Consider the following 19,511-nt stretch of genomic DNA (forward strand, 5'->3'; position numbering starts at 1 on the left):
ATTGATTCTCCCAAAATCGATTTCCTTGAATTTCTTTAAGCAAAAATGTACTAAAAGATTTGGTACCAATAACAACACCAAAGCTCATGAAGAGCCAAAGAGGATCACTTCACCACACTTTACTATACTTTTTGAAGATAAATGAAATAAAAAATACATATAGTTTATTTAAAAGGTAGAGTTCCACACTCCTAAAAACCCAACCCCACTAATAAAATGTTTCTAGTTTTTACCCACCAAAATTTCCAAACTTCGTATACCACTTAAATAGCCATAACTCAAAGGCCCTATCACAATATCCCAAGTGTCCTTCAACTTTATCACCGCCTTTAACTTTCACTTTGCTTTTCTTTTCTTAACTCCCACTCTTTCTTTTCTTCAACACATTTCTCTCACACAAAACACATCTTTTTTTTTCTTCACTAGATTATTTATTTATTAATTATTATTATTCACACCTTGTTGAACTAATTGTATCTCCTATATAAACCCTTGTCCACACCTTGTACTCTTTCGTGCCAAAGTACAAAGCTTTGTACAATAACAACCTCTTCAATTCATACACTCTCTCAAACCTACAATCACAAACATTCCCAAAATTGTTTTTTTTTTCCTTTCAAATTTTGATTTGATTTGATTTGATTTTGTTAAGTGTAATTTTTTATTTTCACAAAGCATTTGCAAACTCTCTAGACTCATCCATTATTAATTATTTTATTATTATTATATACTACAATATGAGCAACATGAAGAACAAAACAGCAAAATTATTGAAGCAAATCATAGCTGGTTTAACCTCAATGGCAAAGTCAAAAAGTTTAGCTTTAAAGTCCAAAACAAATGCCATCAAAGCTCGTTTGATTATATTCTCACTGATGAAGAACAAAAAATTTCTTATGAGTTCCCTTTCAGAAAAATTTCATTCTGTTTTTGGAAACCATTCTCATCAATCAAAAGAAGATTGTTTAATTGAAGAAGGTGGAAGTAGTGAGCAACATCATAACAAATCCATAGTTGTGTATAACAACAATGCTCACACTCACACCTATGAGGCTTTGGAAAATCCAAGTGAAACACAAGTTGTTGAAGAAGAACAAGACCAAGATGGCTATAATGGTTACTATGATGATGTTGATGATGATGAAAAGTACCCTGATTTGACTCACACACTTTTTGATTCTGAGGGTTTGGATTTTGATGGTTCAGTGATTGATATGGTGAAAAATTGTAAGGAAGAAGCTGGGAGAGAGTTTAAATTTGAAGATGATATTGATGAAGTTGCTGATCTTTTCATTAGGAGGTTTAGAAGGAATATAATCTTGCAAAAACAAGAATCATTGAAGAGGAAGAGGGAAATCACTCAAAAGGGTACTTGAATTTACTTATTTCGAGTTCGTTCTGATTCACCATGCAGCTGCTGTAAAGGATCTAAACTCGGAAAAATATGCAAAAGCTCAACCTCATCATTTTCTCCCTTTGTTATTGTTTCTTTTTTTCTTCAAGAATAAGGGAGATCAGAAGGAGTAGCTTGATTTATTTTACTATGATATATTGTATTAATATATGGTTGGTTTAATTAAGAGGAGCACAACCCTGAATTAATTAACCAGGGTGTGATTTCTTTGTTCTTTTATTTTTGTTTTTTCTTTTTTTCCATTTTAGTTTTGGGTGGTGGTGTCAATAGTACTTCACCAATTAAGTTCTCTTTTTCATGTGTCAAATAAAAGAAAAGAGAATAAAAATGGAACATGTTTCTTATATAGATATATTGTAATACTAATTGGTGTTAATTGGAGCACAGATGTTGGTGTTTCAACTCTGTAAATCTGCAAATATTAATGTACCATATTTTCATGAAGCATAGCTAATTTATTCATTTTCATATATGATAATGCATAAGTTTCTTATACTGTTACATTATCTTTTTATTGTAATTGTACGATTGTATTTGGAGTAATTCTTAGAAATTGAATTTTGGGTCTAACTCACCAAACACCAAAAGCTAGCTCATAAATAATTGTCACTATTTTAATTTTTTTGTTACAAATCACATGTCTAAGTCTACATTTTTTCTGTAATTAAAAATGTTATTTTAATATTATTAATAATCGTTAGAATTATATTAAGAATGAAAATCGTTACCAAACCAACTTTACATTAGCATATAAAATTTCAAATTTAACTGAGATTCATTTTTCACACATAAGACGGAACATTTATATCGTCGTGCGTTTAAGATTAGAATATCGATTATAAAATATAAATTTTAATACAATATTAAAATTTTAATTTGGGTCTAATACAAATACAAATATCCGAAGATAAGGTTTATCCATTTGTTATAACTATTGTTCAATTTTATAAATGGAATCTCAATAATGTTAATGGAATGAAGGAAAAAAACGCTGTTCTTCTTTAGGCTGAAAAAAGGTGGGAGTGCTCCTCCATGTTGCAGAAGGAGTAAAGGCACTCACTATACAGCTACTACTAAATCAATGAATACATCATTCACATGTTCAAAATAAAAGGAGAGAATATTTGCATCAAAAGGTGTGAGGTATATATAATGTATGAATTGCAAGCCAACACCAATTATCTAGCTTGGAAAGTGAGAATGGATTTATTGTTTCCTTTCATGAAGCTTCCCAAAAGTATACACTTTTTAAATTTCAATTATTTTTCTTTCAAAGCTTAAGTGCATGTTTCAATTAACACTTTGGTTTTAGGAAAATCTACAACGTGAAATTTCAACATAATCATATTGTCATTGTGATTTTATGAAAGTATTGAAAAAAATTAGATGAGTGGAGTGTTTGAATGAATAATATTTGTCTTTAATCAATTTATTAATGATTATAAAATTTTTCAAAATATTTATTTAGTTAACTCGCTCCAAAAATTAAAGTGAAAAAAAAAAAGAGTCTTATTTTATTCAGCTCTTTATAAAGTATTCTTGTCGCGTTGAGGGGTAGATTGAAGCAGCTTAATTCATCCCTAGGTAATTTCTTGAACTTATAACTTAAAGTTATATCTCTCTTTCCTTTTGTTCAAGATAAACTTTTTACCTTTTCCTTCTTTTTTTTATGGAATAATTTATTTTTGTTTACCGAAGAAAATACATAGAAATCCACGATAAAGAACTATATTATTCATATAATCTTCAGGTAACTGATGTTAAACTGAGCTTTTAATTACATTTTCTTCGTTTTTTCATTTTTGGCTTAAAAGATCTAATGAAGAAACTTATTCGTACTAGATATGGAGGGGAAAAAATCATTGTCTCAAAGTCTCAAACACATATTAATGTCTCTATAGTTTTTTACTATTTGAGCTTTACTTTCGAAACTTGACATTGCTCTCTTTTTATTAACCTTTTTAGTCTCTCTTTTTATTAACTCCTTTAGTCGTTTTCCGATATATTAAAAAAAATATGTTATGTATTGCTGACATGATGTGAACTCTGATTTTGGGCTTTTTTTGTAAGGCCCATCTTTGATAAATAAAAGTAATTCTATTATTCTTTCGTAATTTAATTGTTCTCCATTTTTTATTTGTTAAAATAGTTGTTCTATATATAAGTTATATAAAGAGGTCATGTTGGCCTTCTAAAATGAATATTTTCCGGCATTATTTCTTTTGGCCTTCCACAATGTTGTATGTTTTGTAAGTTTTATAAATGAGTCATATGTTTTGAGTAAATAATAATAATAATAATAATAATAATAATAATAATAATAATAATAATTTATAAGTTATTGATATTAGGGAATGTTAACATACTCATCTGTATAGCTTGCATAATATAAATGATTCAGATGAATTTTTAATGTAAAATAAAAATTCTGAATAAGTTAAATAAAAGATTAAAATTGTATTAATAAGTTTAATAAAATATATATAATAATTTATTAAATAATTTCATAAGTACTAAAATCATATTCAAACTTTAAAAAAAAAAATCATAGTTTGAGAATTTTTAAAATATGTGAACTAGGTGCGTTAGATGGATGTAGGGGTACACCTCTAAAAATTGAAGTTATTAGTACTTTTCACATATACAGAAAGAGTTTTGGGCTGTCACCAAAAAATTAAGATGTCACAAAAAAAAAAACAAGAATTTTTGTTTCTAAGTCTTTAGTAAGTTTGGATCATTTTTTTTTCAATTTTGATTTTCAATGTTTTTAGATTGGATTTAAAGTTTATATCGTAAAAATCATGCATGTCAAATTTTACACAAATAAAAAAAATAATTTATATATTATTGAGATGTATTAAAATTAACGTTTTATGCACATTTATTGAACAACATTAATTTTTTTCACTAGTTGTAATAACATATCAACTAATTTTATATTTGTGTTGAACTTTACATGTATGATCTACATATGATATAAACTTTCGATCCAAATAGTTTTTTTTAAATAACATTAAATTAAAAGAGATAGATATGATTTATAGAGATTGACAAATAATTGATTTGAGAAGATCAAAACTCGTCTCTAATATGATGGGCTTTTTACTAGCCATATGTCAACCTTTTAAGTAAAAATAGTGTAAATGTACCACATGATTAACTTGATATTTCAACTACATATGTTGATACTCCACGGTCAATCAATTACAATTTTCTACACCCTAAAATGTTCTTAAAAATAAAATAAAAAGAAAAAAGAACAAGATGTTTGAGGACTATATTAAAACCCAACTAAACAATCATAAGAGAAATAAATTAATGTCTCATTAAAAACCTTAGTAGAAAATTCTAAAGGGATGAAAAAAATTGTAGTAAACATCTACATAAATCAGCGAAATCAATATTCAAGAAGACCAATCATGTTTCTATAGAAAACATCTGAAATATTAGAAGAAAAAATATCACACTAATAATTTTAACAATGTGAAGTCTCAAATTACCGATAATGTTAGCATATTGGTTACCTTCTAAAAAAATATGAGAGATAATAAATATCATCTTTTTAACAATCTCAATACAAGTAAACTACCTATTTTTAATAAATAAATAAAAATGTTTACAATTCTTGAAAGTCAAATTTAACTAATTGAAAATTAGATTCAACTTATGTCACTCATTTGTATACTCAAAGTCAAAGGCATAATTTTAATTTCCGAATTCACATTAAAATAATTCAAGGTAGCAAATAATTGTCTCTAAATATACCTCCTCAAACAACATAACTAAAGCAACCAAAATCAACTCCATTAATCTCATTTTTAATCCAATAAACTTTAGAAGATATCAAATCACTTTCTTAAAAGTATAAATATTGTGACTAGAATACCCCTCCTCGTACTAGCAAAACACATGTGCATAGCACTCGTGGTGCACTATTGGTTATTATCATATTAAAGCAACCAATATAGAATCGAAATGTTGTCAAAGTTTATTATAAAATATTGTTAAAAGTATATGTAAAAATGTTGAAATGTATGTTTTTTCTTTACCCTTTCAATAAAATATTTATATTTTCAAACTTTTCATCGTGTAATATATCATGCTGATTAAAATATATTAAACAACTATCTTTTTTAATTAAAAAATTTTAAAAATAATCAAAATTAAATTTTTAAAATAAAAAAACGAATTTTATGAATTAATAAAAATATAAAGATAAAAATTATAATTAAATTTATTTTTATTTTCTGACTTTAAACAACCTAAAACTTTGATTACGACAAAAATCACCCTATTCACCATACATGTTCCAAAAAATTTGCACAATTGATACATGATGAGCAATATTTAAGTTTTGATTCTCCTTAGTAGATGGTTTAGTGAATTATTACATGTTCATCTTTCGATTCTACACTACACCAAACAAATCATCCTTCTAAATTATTATTATTTTTATTTAAATAATTGATTTTTATGTATATTTAATTTCTTTTTAAGTTTTTTTTCGTGATTTTACCATTTTAGTGCGGTGTTGTTTTATTTGTCGTCTTAATACAATATATTTTCGTTTCTCATTTTATCATGGTGTTCTTTGGATTAAGATTGACATATCAACTTCAATCTAATAATAAATTCAATCAATAAAATTGACATCATCAATGTTAGAACTCCATAGATATTGATATTTGGATACATCAATTTTTTTATATTTGTATGATTCGTCAAATGTGTAGGTATTTTGTCATTTTATATTATTAATATAAGTAATTTGAACTTGTTTACAAATTTATTGTTTTATATTTTAGTGAATTTAAATTGTATTATGTAATTGTTATTATTCACGTACTCGTGAAGGCAGCGTTTGGCGTAGGGGTATTTATTATTTGTTATTTGACAGGAAATGGTATACTTTGTGTGACTTGTGGGGTAGGATGTGATTGCATATTGGGAGCAAAGAACATGAGATGTTATATAGTTGTTGCTTATTTGGGTATGCTATTACCCAGCTCAATAAATGTTGGCATGTTGCAATGCCAAATTAATGAATGAGTAAATGAACTAAATTCCAGCTCAATTATTGAAAGTGCCAGAAAGATTTACAAATGTTACGCCTAACATCTGCTTTGTACTTTAGGTGACTAGCAGAACATAAATTAATTTTTCATGAGTAGGTGATTTAATTATGATGTTGGGTCTGAATTTTTCTAAATTTTGTAAGAGATGAAGTGTCATTTGTACTCATGTTAATAGTAATTTTTTTTTCCATATAAAAAAATAGTTGAATTTGTAACAAGATATTTTGAAAATTTAGATAACGAAGGTCTTCTTAATTAAAATGATTATTGAAAAATATAATATGTAATAGATTTAAATACACATTTTTGTTGTATATTTTCTCAATTCTAAATGAGAAAACATAATTTTCCATTTTTCATAAATTGTTTCCATGAGTTTTGGAGTTATTTTTGTTAATGTGCTATTTTGAATAATAAGCCAACAAATCACTTGGTGAGGTGACTATGCGTGTTTTTGGGAAATCCAATTTTTTTGGATTTTACATTTTAAGTTTTGTTTTTTTAAAACAATACCTAAAAGATATGAAAAATAAAATATTAAGATTTTCTCCAGAAGTATCCGATAAAAAATCTTGTGTTATATAATTAATATGTACATAATTTCAATATTCATGTTTTGCAATAAAATTATTAATCACTCCGTAGCACGATATAATTCAATATAGCAAAAAATTATCATTTTCTTTGCCAATTTACATTATCAATGAACTATTAATTTTGTTTTTCCTATCATATATATTCTTAATTATTTCTAACTCATTTTTATATTTTTTTAATTTTTATTTCTCATACCGTTAATAAAAAATAATTTTATAAACGAATTTATAACTTTCTTATAAAATTAACTAGATTTTTTAATTCGAGCATTATATGGTAAAGTGAAATATTGTTGGAACGGAACGAAGGAGTAACTTTTTTTGAATTAAACTATAGTCCTACAACATGTTCAAGGGTTGATTTGTTTTATAGCCAAATTTTAGAAATTTAACAGCTTGTTAAATTACAAGATTTGACTCTCCATCCGGTTTACTATCATCATGTAATTGAACTACTTGAGATGTTTAACAATTTATATTAAATTATATCTATTAATATTATTTATATATTTTTATACGAGAGAAGTTTTATTTTGATCCCTTATACAAAACAAAAACACTTGGGACAAGTTAATCACCCACCAAAAACCTCCATTGAACGATCTCTTAATATGTTATATTAAGAAAGTTAATTTCCAACATTGTAACGAAAAATCAAGGACTCCAGTCCTTGTTGACACAAAATATTTTTAACTTTTAAAAATATTTGAATGATTTTTTTAAATATATTTAAAATATTATTAAAATTTTAAATATAAAAAATTTTAAAAAAATAATTTTGGATGAATTAAATATAATTTTTTTAAATATTACATATTCAAGATAAAAATAATAAAAATATAAATCTATAAAGTCAACCTTATGAGTTATTTTTGTGTTGATGAAGTTTTTATAATGTCATAATATATATGAAAAAAATTATTAAAAAATATATGTTATTTTTAATAGAGACTAAAATTGTTTACATTAAAATTATTTTATAAGCATTGAAAATGAATTTCTTTTATATAAATTAAAAATAAAATTTCAAAATTTTATAAAAATTATTATTATAAATAATAAATTTAACCCATACAATAATAAATTGTATTATTATTATTATTATTATTATTTATATGTAATAACATGTATGTTTCTTGGCGTTGATAATAATAACACAATTAATATACGAATACGACTTGATTCCCGGCTTCCCACCACGAAAAGAGTCATCTCAAAACAAAAACTAATCATGGGAGACTCTACAATTCTATAATGTATTACTCATTCCATATTTAAAGAAAATTGTAGTATTTAACAATTTTATATAAATTAAAAATAAATGATAAATATAAAATACTAATTTTATTAAATTACTATTAATTATTAATGTATATAATATTATTTAAATGTTATGATTAAAAAATAATTAGAATTATATTAAAAATTAGAAAGGATAGTCTTTAAAAAAAATTATAAATATATTAAAATGTATGTAATTATTGCTCAGATGAAGTTAAGATATACACATAAATATGGATGGCTTATCTTAATTACCAAATCATGTGAGCTTGTTTATTACGTTCCCCCAACTCGATTTTTTATTTAATTTTTTTTATGCTAGAATTTTGTACCCAACTCATGATCCCACGTGCATTACTTTTCTTTTCTATTTTCTTGAGATTTATCTGTCAGGTTTCAACATCCATAATGCCATATGTATAGGCAACAACGAATTATTTGGATAATGTTAATAGCGTTTAATTTATTTTTTTGACAAGGAGTTAAAATTTTACATACTATGATTTAATTAATTTTTCACACTTAAACAAATTGCAATCAATTATATCAATAACTTTGAAATTTATTTATTATAATTAAAGTCAAATAATTTAATGATACCGCAATTTGGATCAATTAACATTATTTTTTTACTGACATATATAGCAATTTTGCTTTTGAAAATGTTAGCTTGGCTTAGGAATAGTTTGAACAAATATCTTTAGATACAACTATCATTTTTATTCCAAAATTATGATTAACAAATTTTCTTTAAAATAGTAGTTCAGTCACATCTGTAACATCAATCACACATTAAGAGAAAAAATTAATACAAGGTTAAGGCCTAAAACTAATTTATCATTTGTAAGATCATTCTTAATTTCAACAATACTAAGAAATCATGATTTGTGACTGAGGATTTTTTAGTTAAAAGTTATCATCCATTTATGTATGTAATTAATAATTTTTTGGCACAAATGCATAATTTTTACAGATTTTTTTTCAAAATGTTTTTTATATATATTATGTGATAGAATATACTTTTGGGTTTTATAGAATATATTAATTATAATATAATAGCAAGATATATAGACTAAATTACTATAGAATTAAAGATTCACCATAAAAATTACTTTAGAAAATATGTATGGACTGTACTTAAAAAAAAAATCACTTATACTAAAATATATGTGTATTTCTCTTTATTTTAATTTTTTTATTGAAATTGAAATTTTTTATTTTGAAAATATAATTAGACATATCTCATTCATTTATTTATTGAGGACCTTTTTTTATTAGATGATTGAGGAATGTCAGAAATATATTTTTTAACACACTTATTTTTATCATTTAAAATTTAAATAAAACCTACTAAATTTTGAGATCTGCATAAACTTAGTAAAATTTATATAAATTTTATAACTAATAAAAAAATATATTACAAGTATGTATTAAAGAGTGTATTGCAATTGTAAAAAAAAAAGTGTATTGCAAGACTTTTTCTTCTTATTTTAAAACACTATTCCTTTAAATTTATAACTTTCTAATTCTAGCAAATGAAATAAAAACACATTGCATGATTGGTACTCTAGGTACATAGAAAGTGATTGATGATTAATAAGCACAAAACTATAATAAACACGTAATAGCATCACGATATCAGTTGCTTGTAACTAAGATCCTTATTTAGGCAAACATTAAATTATTGAGTTTAGGTCACAACTCCAAAGGCTGGGGGTCATGTGCCTATATATATATTCGATTAATTGTAGCCATGAAGACCTGCACTGGAGTTTTATTAGCTTTTAATTACTCCTTGAAAAATATACACAAAATCAAAAATGAATTTTTCATTGTCAATTTTATTTCTAATTCTGTCGTCTCTAACATTCGCGGCTTTCTGCGCCACCCCGCAGAGACCCGTGGATGTACCTTTCGGTCGAAACTATGTACCGACTTGGGCTTTTGATCACATCAAATCCTTTAATGGTGGTTCTGAGATTCAACTTCTGCTTGACGAGTACACTGGTACGTCTATATGCTACATGTTCTTTAATTAATTAATTAACATGTTATTTTCTATGTAAAATAAGTTCAATATTTAGTCTACGTCTTATTGATTTAATTGTTAACTTGTGATATAGTATTGTTCATGTTTTAAATTTAATTAATTTTGAACAGGTACTGGCTTCCAATCTAAAGGATCATACTTATTTGGTCACTTTAGCATGAACATAAAGATGGTTCCGGGTGATTCAGCTGGCACGGTCACTGCTTTCTATGTATGCACAAAAAATATTTATGTTTAAATCAATTTTGCAATGAGATTAGTTTTAATTAATTGTTTGGTATATGTGTTTGTAACTTGTATTTGTTGAATGTAACTTTGCAGTTATCTTCCCAAAACGAGGAGCATGATGAGATAGACTTTGAGTTTTTGGGAAATAGAACAGGACAACCTTATATTTTACAAACAAATGTGTTCACTGGAGGCCAAGGTGATAGAGAACAAAGAATTTATCTTTGGTTTGATCCTACAAAAGCCTATCATAGATACTCTGTTCTATGGAACACATATCAAATTGTGTAAGTAGCACTCCATAAATTTGTTCAATATTTGGGGGAACATTTTTTTTTTCATATTAACATGAACAGTTTTTTGAAATATCAAACGCTCGATATTTTTAATTAGTGTTTTGAATCTTATAGTCATGAACAACTTAATTTTGTTTAACTAATCAATAGTATTTGAGTCTTAGTTAAACTAATAAATGTAAATATGGTTAAGTTGAATGTTTTGTTTCGAGTTCGAATATTGAATTTTGCAATTATGTAAAAATTTATAGTAGTATTTAAGATTTTCTTTTTAAAAGAAATTAAGAAATCCATACACAAAAGAATTTACTTTGAAACATATGCCACATCCTGGATAATTGACACATGGTGCAACTTGATTTGTGTAACTATATTTTGTCAATTATAGTATAAAATACTACATTATGATCGGCAAATTGTAACTTGTTTATTATTATTATAAGAAAAAAATTATTTAAAAGAAATTAAAAAAATTAATTAAGTATAATTATTTTTTAAAATTTTATTTAAGATATGAGTTAAATTTACAAAAATGACTCTTGTTAATGTAAAATACTCAACGACTAGCAATAAATATTTTAATATTTAAATGAGATGTATATCAATAATAATGGTGTTCTCTTATATATCATTCTAACAAAATACGTTTCTTCTAAATTATATATCGTTTTTAAGCAATCAATATTATGTTAGTATTATGTTGAGGGTGAAAATTCAATCTCTGATCTCTTTATCACTCTTCTCTTTAACTTATTCACTTCAACCATCAAGTCAATCTTATATTCAATACTTGAATTCCTGTTATATCATTTACTATTTATTACTTTATCTTTTTATAATTTCTTAATTTTAATTTGTGTAAAATTGTGAAAATCCACTATAATTTTGAAATATTAAATTAGTTAAAAGTAGATATTTTTGTTTATAACAGTGATAAATATTTTAGGTATATTTTTTGTTTATAACATTAAGATGAGCAATTATATTATATGCTTAATAATACCAATGCACATTTGGTGTGACCAGGTTCCTTGTGGATAATATCCCAATCAGAGTGTTCAAGAACAACAAGGACTTGGGAGTAAAATTTCCATTTAACCAAGCAATGAAGGTATACAACAGTCTATGGAATGCAGATGATTGGGCAACAAGGGGTGGTTTAGAGAAAACAGATTGGTCAAAAGCACCATTCATAGCTGGATACAAAAGTTTCCACATTGATGGTTGTGAAGCCTCTGTTAATGCTAAGTTTTGTGGCACACAAGGTAAAAGATGGTGGGATCAACCTGAATTTCGTGATCTTGATGCTGCTCAATGGAGAAGATTAAAATGGGTGCGTAGGAAGTACACTATTTACAACTATTGCACTGATAGAAAACGTTTACCTCAAATACCACCTGAATGTACAAGAGACCGTGACATTTAATTTTTCATATACTCTCTATTTTTAATATTGCTTTACCATTAATTTTTCATCTATTTCTTGTATCATTATTTATTGCCACCATACTATGTATCTGTGATTCTATATTTATTGGATATTTTCTATTAATGATAATAACAATATTTTATTATTGGATTGCTACACTCATTTCTAATCTCTCCAAGCAATTTCCGGGTTTTTGGAAATTTATTATAATAGCGGTGAAAAAAATTAATCAGTTATGTATTAAGCACATGAGTGAAGATCATTTAATAGTTTTAAACCCAGTTATAGTCTTCTCAATCAGACTATTTGGTCCATTATATAGTTACACTGTACAAGGACTAAATTGTCTATAATTAAAATATTATAATGACTCCAATAATACACTTAATTATAATGCAAAATCAGCATAGGTGTTCATTGTTCTCAATTTTCAGCCTAACAGGTTTGGAAGACATTAATTTAATTTTGTTACACGAGTGTTTGTTTGTTTCGAAAGTTATTGAGTTTATTATAATCAAATTAGAATTGGTGTGGGCCGGTTGAGAAATTTCTACCTAGTGTGAAAATTAAAATCAATAAAACTAGTCCTTTGTAATTTCTCACTTAAAGCAAATTAATTCCACTACATTTAAAAGAACCCACTACTGTTTTTAGACAAACATAGGCCAGAGAAAGTCTTGTATAGACATGGACACATCATCATTTAAAATCACACTTTAAAAGGAAAAATAAAGTAGAAAATAAATAATTAAATAATATATTTTAAAAATAATTAAATAATTTTTTTTGTGTGTACGTGTGTTAAAATAATATTTATTTGGGATCGTGTCCATATAAGTATTTTTTTATAGGTCATTGTCATTCCACACTTTAATATAATTTTTATATTAATAGTAATGTAGTAGTGTATTGTTATTATATATTACTTTCTATGCCGACATATAAAGAAAAATAAATGTTTTATATTTTTAGTTTTCAATAAAATATTAATTATTTTTTTAATTGTACCTTATAATTAATATTATGTGCATCACAATTAAATTATAATTATCTTTTATTTTGTATATTTTCGGATAACAATAAACACATCAATAATAAACAAGAATAATTTAGTAAACTTAGTACTCTTTTATTTATGTTCATTTTTTTGACAAATATGAATGGATGGAGTAATAAGTATAATAAATAGTGTACCAATAATAATAAAATATTGTCAAAAAACCTCTGAGTTTCTTTTTTCATATCAAAAAATTTTAAGATGTCCTAAATAAAATTAATTTTTTTTAGATGTTGTCTTAATTGTTTTGAAAATCAATACTACACTTGACTATATAACTCAATTTTTATTGGTGATTATATCTTGTCTTGGTCCCTTAAATCAAATTATTCTGCCTATAATTATCATAATTCAGCGTCTACTTGTTAAAATGTCACATATCTATTTAATATCCAACTCATATAGATATCAAAACTGATTTACTTATTTACAAAATTTAGGGATTAAAATTTTCGTTGTACTTTGTTATTTCTATATAACCAAATTCATCATTACTCATATCTATTTTTTTCTTAAATTATTTTGGAATATATTTCTCATCAAATTAGGTGCATGTATATATAATGTAAAGGTTGTGTTATAGGGTAGGTCGTTGTGGATAATGTAGCGAGTTCCTTCTTAATTATCTTCCATCCACTACAACTGCCATTGATCATAGCCAAAGTCACATAGCCTAGTAACCCACATGCACAAGCTTAGCATCATATATTTATGATCGACACATGACCCATGGGAATATATAGTTTATTGGATTTGTGAATTGTATGATTAGTAAATTTAACTATAATCATTTATAAGATCCCATCATTATATCTGCATGTTAGTTGTTTTTTTAAACCTATGCATGTTAGTTGTAGTTGAAATTATTTGCGATGATTATATAATTGTTGTAGGTTATATCTTTCTTTTTTTAAATAATCACGCGTAATTATTTTAAATTCATTTTACATTAAAATATTTAAATACTTACAGTATATTTCAGTTTTTATTCAACTTTAATGTAAAATTAATTTATAGTGCATCTTTTAATTCACACTTATACATCTATTTGTCTTAAAACAATCAAAGCCAAATTTTTTATGGATGTAAATAAACATAGAACTCTATTGACTAAATTGTGACAATTAAAAAAATTGATAATACTATTAATGTTTTTTTAATAAAATTGATATTACTTTAAAAAAATTCCCTTTAAAGAGAGGATAAGTTTATGTTCCATCATATAATATATGTATTGTTGACTGCAAAAAAAAAAAAGTAAATATATTAGAAAATTTAAAATTAATGACATAATAAAAAAATAACAAAAAATAATTAATGTAATTTAAAATTTGAAAAAATGATATTATATAAAAAAGGACAAGAAAGTTTCTCAAAAGAATCTTATATTTAAAGATAAATAAAATATTATTATTGTACTATAAAAGTCAACACAACATGTACAAAAAAAATTAATGCAAATTTTTTTTTCTAATTTAAAAAACTTCATCTTATAAGATTACTACAGTGAGACGGAAAATTAATGAAAATATTAATTTATTTAAGATATTATTATGGAAATTTTTCTATCTCTATTTTCTTCCTCTACAAATTTCCCTAAAGATTCATAATTCTAAAATTAAATAGAAGAAAATCACAACAAAAGTTAATAATACTACTTAAAAATTACAAATTAGGTTTTAAAATTGAGAAGGAGACAACCCAAAGTTAGATGAATTAGGAATAATACATCTATTGATAAAAAAAAAAAAAATTATATATGCTTACAATGGCTGCCATAGAATTCTCCATTAATTGTACCCAAAATAAAATTATCCATTAGTCAAACATATTCTCCAAAATGTAAATCATGTTAAAAGATAATTAATGTTTGAGTTAATCATATTTTAAGTTTTATAATTTAAATTGGTTGTCCGTTTTAGTCCCTTAAGCTTCTAATTTTGTTTGTCTTTCAATTTCTAAAATATGTTACAATTAGTTTATTTTAATCCTTAGCTACATTGTAGGTTTTCGTTGGACTTTGGTCTCTAATAATTAATTTATGTTCGATTAATTTCTTAAAAAAATGTAAAAATTAAATATAATGTAGTGACAAAAATGAGAAAATTATAGGATGAAAACAAAGCAATGATGACCACCTGTAATACGTTTTAAAATAACAAGACAAACTTAAAATTTAGAGAAATAGAGTACCAAATAGGAACTCTCATCGGAGAGACTATTAAGTGGGTGCTTATTGGAGATAAATATTTTATTAAACACTATCTCTATTCGGTTACTAAAAAAACATTATTTCTATCTAAGTGATTCAAACAATTTTAATATTAAAATATACAAGTGTAATGATACAAAGATATTAAATGTTTATTAAATATTATCATTAAAAAATGATAAATTAATAATGATTTTAATTAAAATTTACTAAAGTAATTAAAAATAAGCTTCACCACTATATAAAGTTAGAACACAACTAACTCGAGTAAAAGTGGCTTGAGTTGGTTCGCAAACTATGAATAAAAAATATTTTTTATTCTAAAAAAATTAAATTAAATTTAAATATTAAAATATTAAAATATTTTAAAAATTATAAAATTTTATCTAAGCAAATTATTTAATATTTAAAATACATTAATAAATATAATAAAACACTTAAATAAATTTAATTAATAACAAATTATCAAATAAAATTTAATAACTAAATTATAATTATACATAAATAATATAAAAATATTTATGTTATGTTAATGAGTTGAATTAAGAGTTCTGTGAATTCAAAATGTTAAATTTGCTACACAAAGTAAACACCATTAAATTTAAATGGATTGATTTGAATTATATATAAACTTAAACGAGTGAATCAAAACACATGTGAGATCGCAATTCATTTATGTCCGAAACTCCTATTTATCACTAGTGCTTATGCTCTTACGAAACTAAAAACATGATTTAATCCAAATTATTCCTCTTATCAAAATGAGTTGTCATTGGTTGTTACATTGAATGAATTAAAATCATCATGCATAATCACAAAAAGAAAAAAAACAACGAGTACTAATGTAATGACACCCATATACACATTTTGATGGTAAAATTAATATAGTACTCTAATTGAGAAATGATGAATGATTAGCTAATAGGGTCCCAATATCAGCTGGTTATCCAACACTAAAATCACAACAGAGGCTAATACATGATTCTTGCTTCCCACCCTCCAAGAAATAAAATTATAACAACAAGATAAGTATTAAAGAAAGAGAGAGGAACATGGGTCTAACCCTCTAAAACATAGTCTTTTTTAGGCTTATAAAAACCCAAGTTTAGCCACAAGCATTTTCACAACAACACGAAAATGAGTTCTAGTTTTTCATTTTGGACTCTCTGTCTCATTTTAGCATCACTAGTCTCTTCTTCTTTCTGTGCTGCTCCAAGGAAACCAGTGGATGTTCCATTTGGCAGAAACTATTACCCAACTTGGGCTTTTGATCATATCAAATACTTCAATGGTGGTTCTGAGATTCAGCTTCATCTTGATAAATCCACTGGTTAGTTTTTAACTAATTAAAGTTCATGTTTTTAAACTTGTTTTTACATTGTTCATTTTTCTAAGTTCTAACATCTTTTGAAAAATGAATAGGTACTGGTTTTCAATCCAAAGGTTCATACTTGTTTGGTCATTTTAGTATGAACATTAAGATGGTTCCTGGTGATTCAGCTGGAACAGTCACTGCTTTCTATGTATGTATATTTTTTTATGATTCTATCTTAGTATTTGGTTAGATTTGTGAGTGTGACATTTGGTATATTTTACAGTTATCTTCAACAAATTCTGAGCATGATGAAATAGATTTTGAGTTCTTGGGGAACAGAACAGGACAACCTTATATTTTGCAAACAAATGTGTTCACTGGTGGTCAAGGTAACAAAGAACAAAGGATCTTTCTTTGGTTTGATCCTACAAAAGAGTTCCACAGATACTCCATTCTATGGAATATGTACCAGATTGTGTAAGTACTTGAAACTCATCTATTGTGCCATTCCCCTTAATCCAAAACAATCTTGCATACCCTTTTCACCATTCCATTATACACCCCCAAAATCTATTTCCCTTTTTAGATTTTATTAAATTTTTTTATTGGCCAAATTCATCCGTTCAATCATTTTTTATAAATTTTTGTTTGTGTTTTTTTTTTTACACAATACTATTAGAGTTAGTGCATATATATAATTGGTGGGCGACTAAATTAATATGCTATGATATTGTATTGGATTTGTTTTATATTTGGTAAAAAATGATTTTTGTTTTACAATGCTTAAGGATAAAAATCCAAATGGGGTTCTAGATTTTAAATCATGACATTTTTTGGGGGAAAAAGAAAATCAAATATCACATGAACAGAGATAAAGCTGGAAAATAGTTACACAAGAAGCTGATTTTTAAGAATTAATTAGACCTTATGTAAAAATCTAGTTTACATTGTAGCTAATATTATTTTAGATAAATAAATGTTAGTAAATTAGTGACATTGTTAAATTTTTATGTTTGAACTAAGAACCTCCTTTTATAAACTTCTTAGATGTATGAAAATATGGCTAATGTGATCTCAATTGCAATTGTATTTTAATCCAAATCCAAATTTTGGTTACTAATTTTCCTTATAATATGATATGGGGTATGCAGGTTTTTTGTGGACGATGTTCCCATAAGAGTATTCAAGAACAGCAAGGATTTGGGAGTAAAATTTCCATTTGACCAACCAATGAAAATATACAATAGTTTATGGAATGCAGATGATTGGGCAACAAGGGGTGGTTTAGAGAAAACAGATTGGTCAAAAGCACCATTCGTAGCTGGATACAAAAGCTTCCACATTGATGGTTGTGAAGCCTCTGTTAATGCTAAGTTTTGTGCTACACAAGGTAAAAGATGGTGGGATCAACCTGAATTTCGTGATCTTGATGCTGCTCAATGGAGAAGATTAAGGTGGGTTCGTCAAAAATTCACCATTTACAACTATTGCACTGATCGAAAACGTTTACCTCAAATACCACCTGAATGTACAAGAGACCGTGACATTTAAATTTTCATATACTCTATTTGGTCTAATTTATGTTATGTTTTCAAATACCATGTCACATTGTTGTCAAGGATACAAAAGACCATTTCATATCATGTGTTTGTTTCTCATTGTATTAGACGTTTTATCGTTTCATTATTTATTTACATTATTGTTCCATCGAGTTATGTAAATTGAGAAGTAATGTTATGTATTTGTAATTTTATTTTCTCACATCTTATTATATAATTTTATAATAATTTTTATTATTTGCGATTATAAGATGAATATTTTTATAGGTGGTCAAATAGACGAGTGCTTAAACAATATTCAAAATTTTAATCGTTCAATAAACTCTTCAAGAATACTAATTTTGTGTTTTATTATAAACACTGTTTTTTCACTTTTATTATCAAAAATTGATATAATGTTTGATGGATTTATTTTACATGTCAATATTTTGGAAATAATGGAATGTGAACTTGATAGGAAATTTGGTAGGATAGTTAGTAGTATTAATAAACTATATATTTGTAAAATAATAATAAATGATCCTAGTAAATCAAAATAGTACTTAAAATTAATGATAACATTTTTTTATAAATGGTGTTTATATTAAGATAATGATTTAATTAATGTAAATTTAATAAAATAAATAAATGTATGAGTCAAATCAATATTTAATCAAGTTTTAAAAAGAATTATTATCAGAAATATATAAAAATTATCTTTACATTTTCTGATGATAAATTAGTTTAAAATTAATTAAAAACTACATATAATAGTAGGTAGTTATAAGTGGTTGTAATTTTTCTGTTTTTATAAAGATGTATTCTAAAAATGAAGATTTTTGTTATAAAATATCTATTAACGGTGTAGCATACGAGAATTTGGCTTGTTGTTATTGGTTTTATTATATTCGGGTGTGCTCATAATGGTAAAGTACTGGAGAAGCAGTTGTATTGTTATATAGGTGTATCATGTTTTTGAATTATAGATCTGATCCTCTGGTCCCATAATTGAAAGAGTAG

The 19,511-nt window shown here is 25.4% G+C and overlaps 3 protein-coding genes across 3 annotated transcripts; all 3 read left to right on the top strand.

The window, feature by feature from the left end:
* Positions 1-399: 399 nt before the first annotated feature.
* LOC101492622 (uncharacterized) lies at positions 400-1,861 on the top strand. Its single transcript, XM_004493056.4, has one exon. The coding sequence runs from the start codon at positions 738-740 to the stop codon at positions 1,374-1,376; it is 639 nt and encodes a 212-aa protein (XP_004493113.1). The 5' UTR covers positions 400-737; the 3' UTR covers positions 1,377-1,861.
* Positions 1,862-10,113: 8,252 nt separating this feature from the next.
* Positions 10,114-12,525, top strand: LOC140919563 (probable xyloglucan endotransglucosylase/hydrolase protein B). The gene is made up of 4 exons (XM_073365859.1): positions 10,114-10,373; positions 10,527-10,627; positions 10,738-10,931; positions 11,967-12,525. The coding sequence occupies exons 1-4, from the start codon at positions 10,187-10,189 to the stop codon at positions 12,364-12,366; spliced, it is 882 nt and encodes a 293-aa protein (XP_073221960.1). The 5' UTR covers positions 10,114-10,186; the 3' UTR covers positions 12,367-12,525.
* A 4,250-nt stretch (positions 12,526-16,775) lies between these two features.
* Positions 16,776-18,749, top strand: XTH1 (xyloglucan endotransglucosylase/hydrolase). Its single transcript, NM_001278984.1, has 4 exons — positions 16,776-16,968; positions 17,061-17,161; positions 17,237-17,430; positions 18,105-18,749. Exons 1-4 carry the CDS (start codon positions 16,776-16,778, stop codon positions 18,502-18,504), a joined length of 888 nt encoding a protein of 295 aa, NP_001265913.1. The 3' UTR covers positions 18,505-18,749.
* The last annotated feature ends 762 nt before the right edge of the window (positions 18,750-19,511 follow it).

This window comes from Cicer arietinum, chromosome 3 (genome assembly GCF_000331145.2).
Source record: "Cicer arietinum cultivar CDC Frontier isolate Library 1 chromosome 3, Cicar.CDCFrontier_v2.0, whole genome shotgun sequence".
NCBI lineage: Eukaryota > Viridiplantae > Streptophyta > Magnoliopsida > Fabales > Fabaceae > Cicer > Cicer arietinum.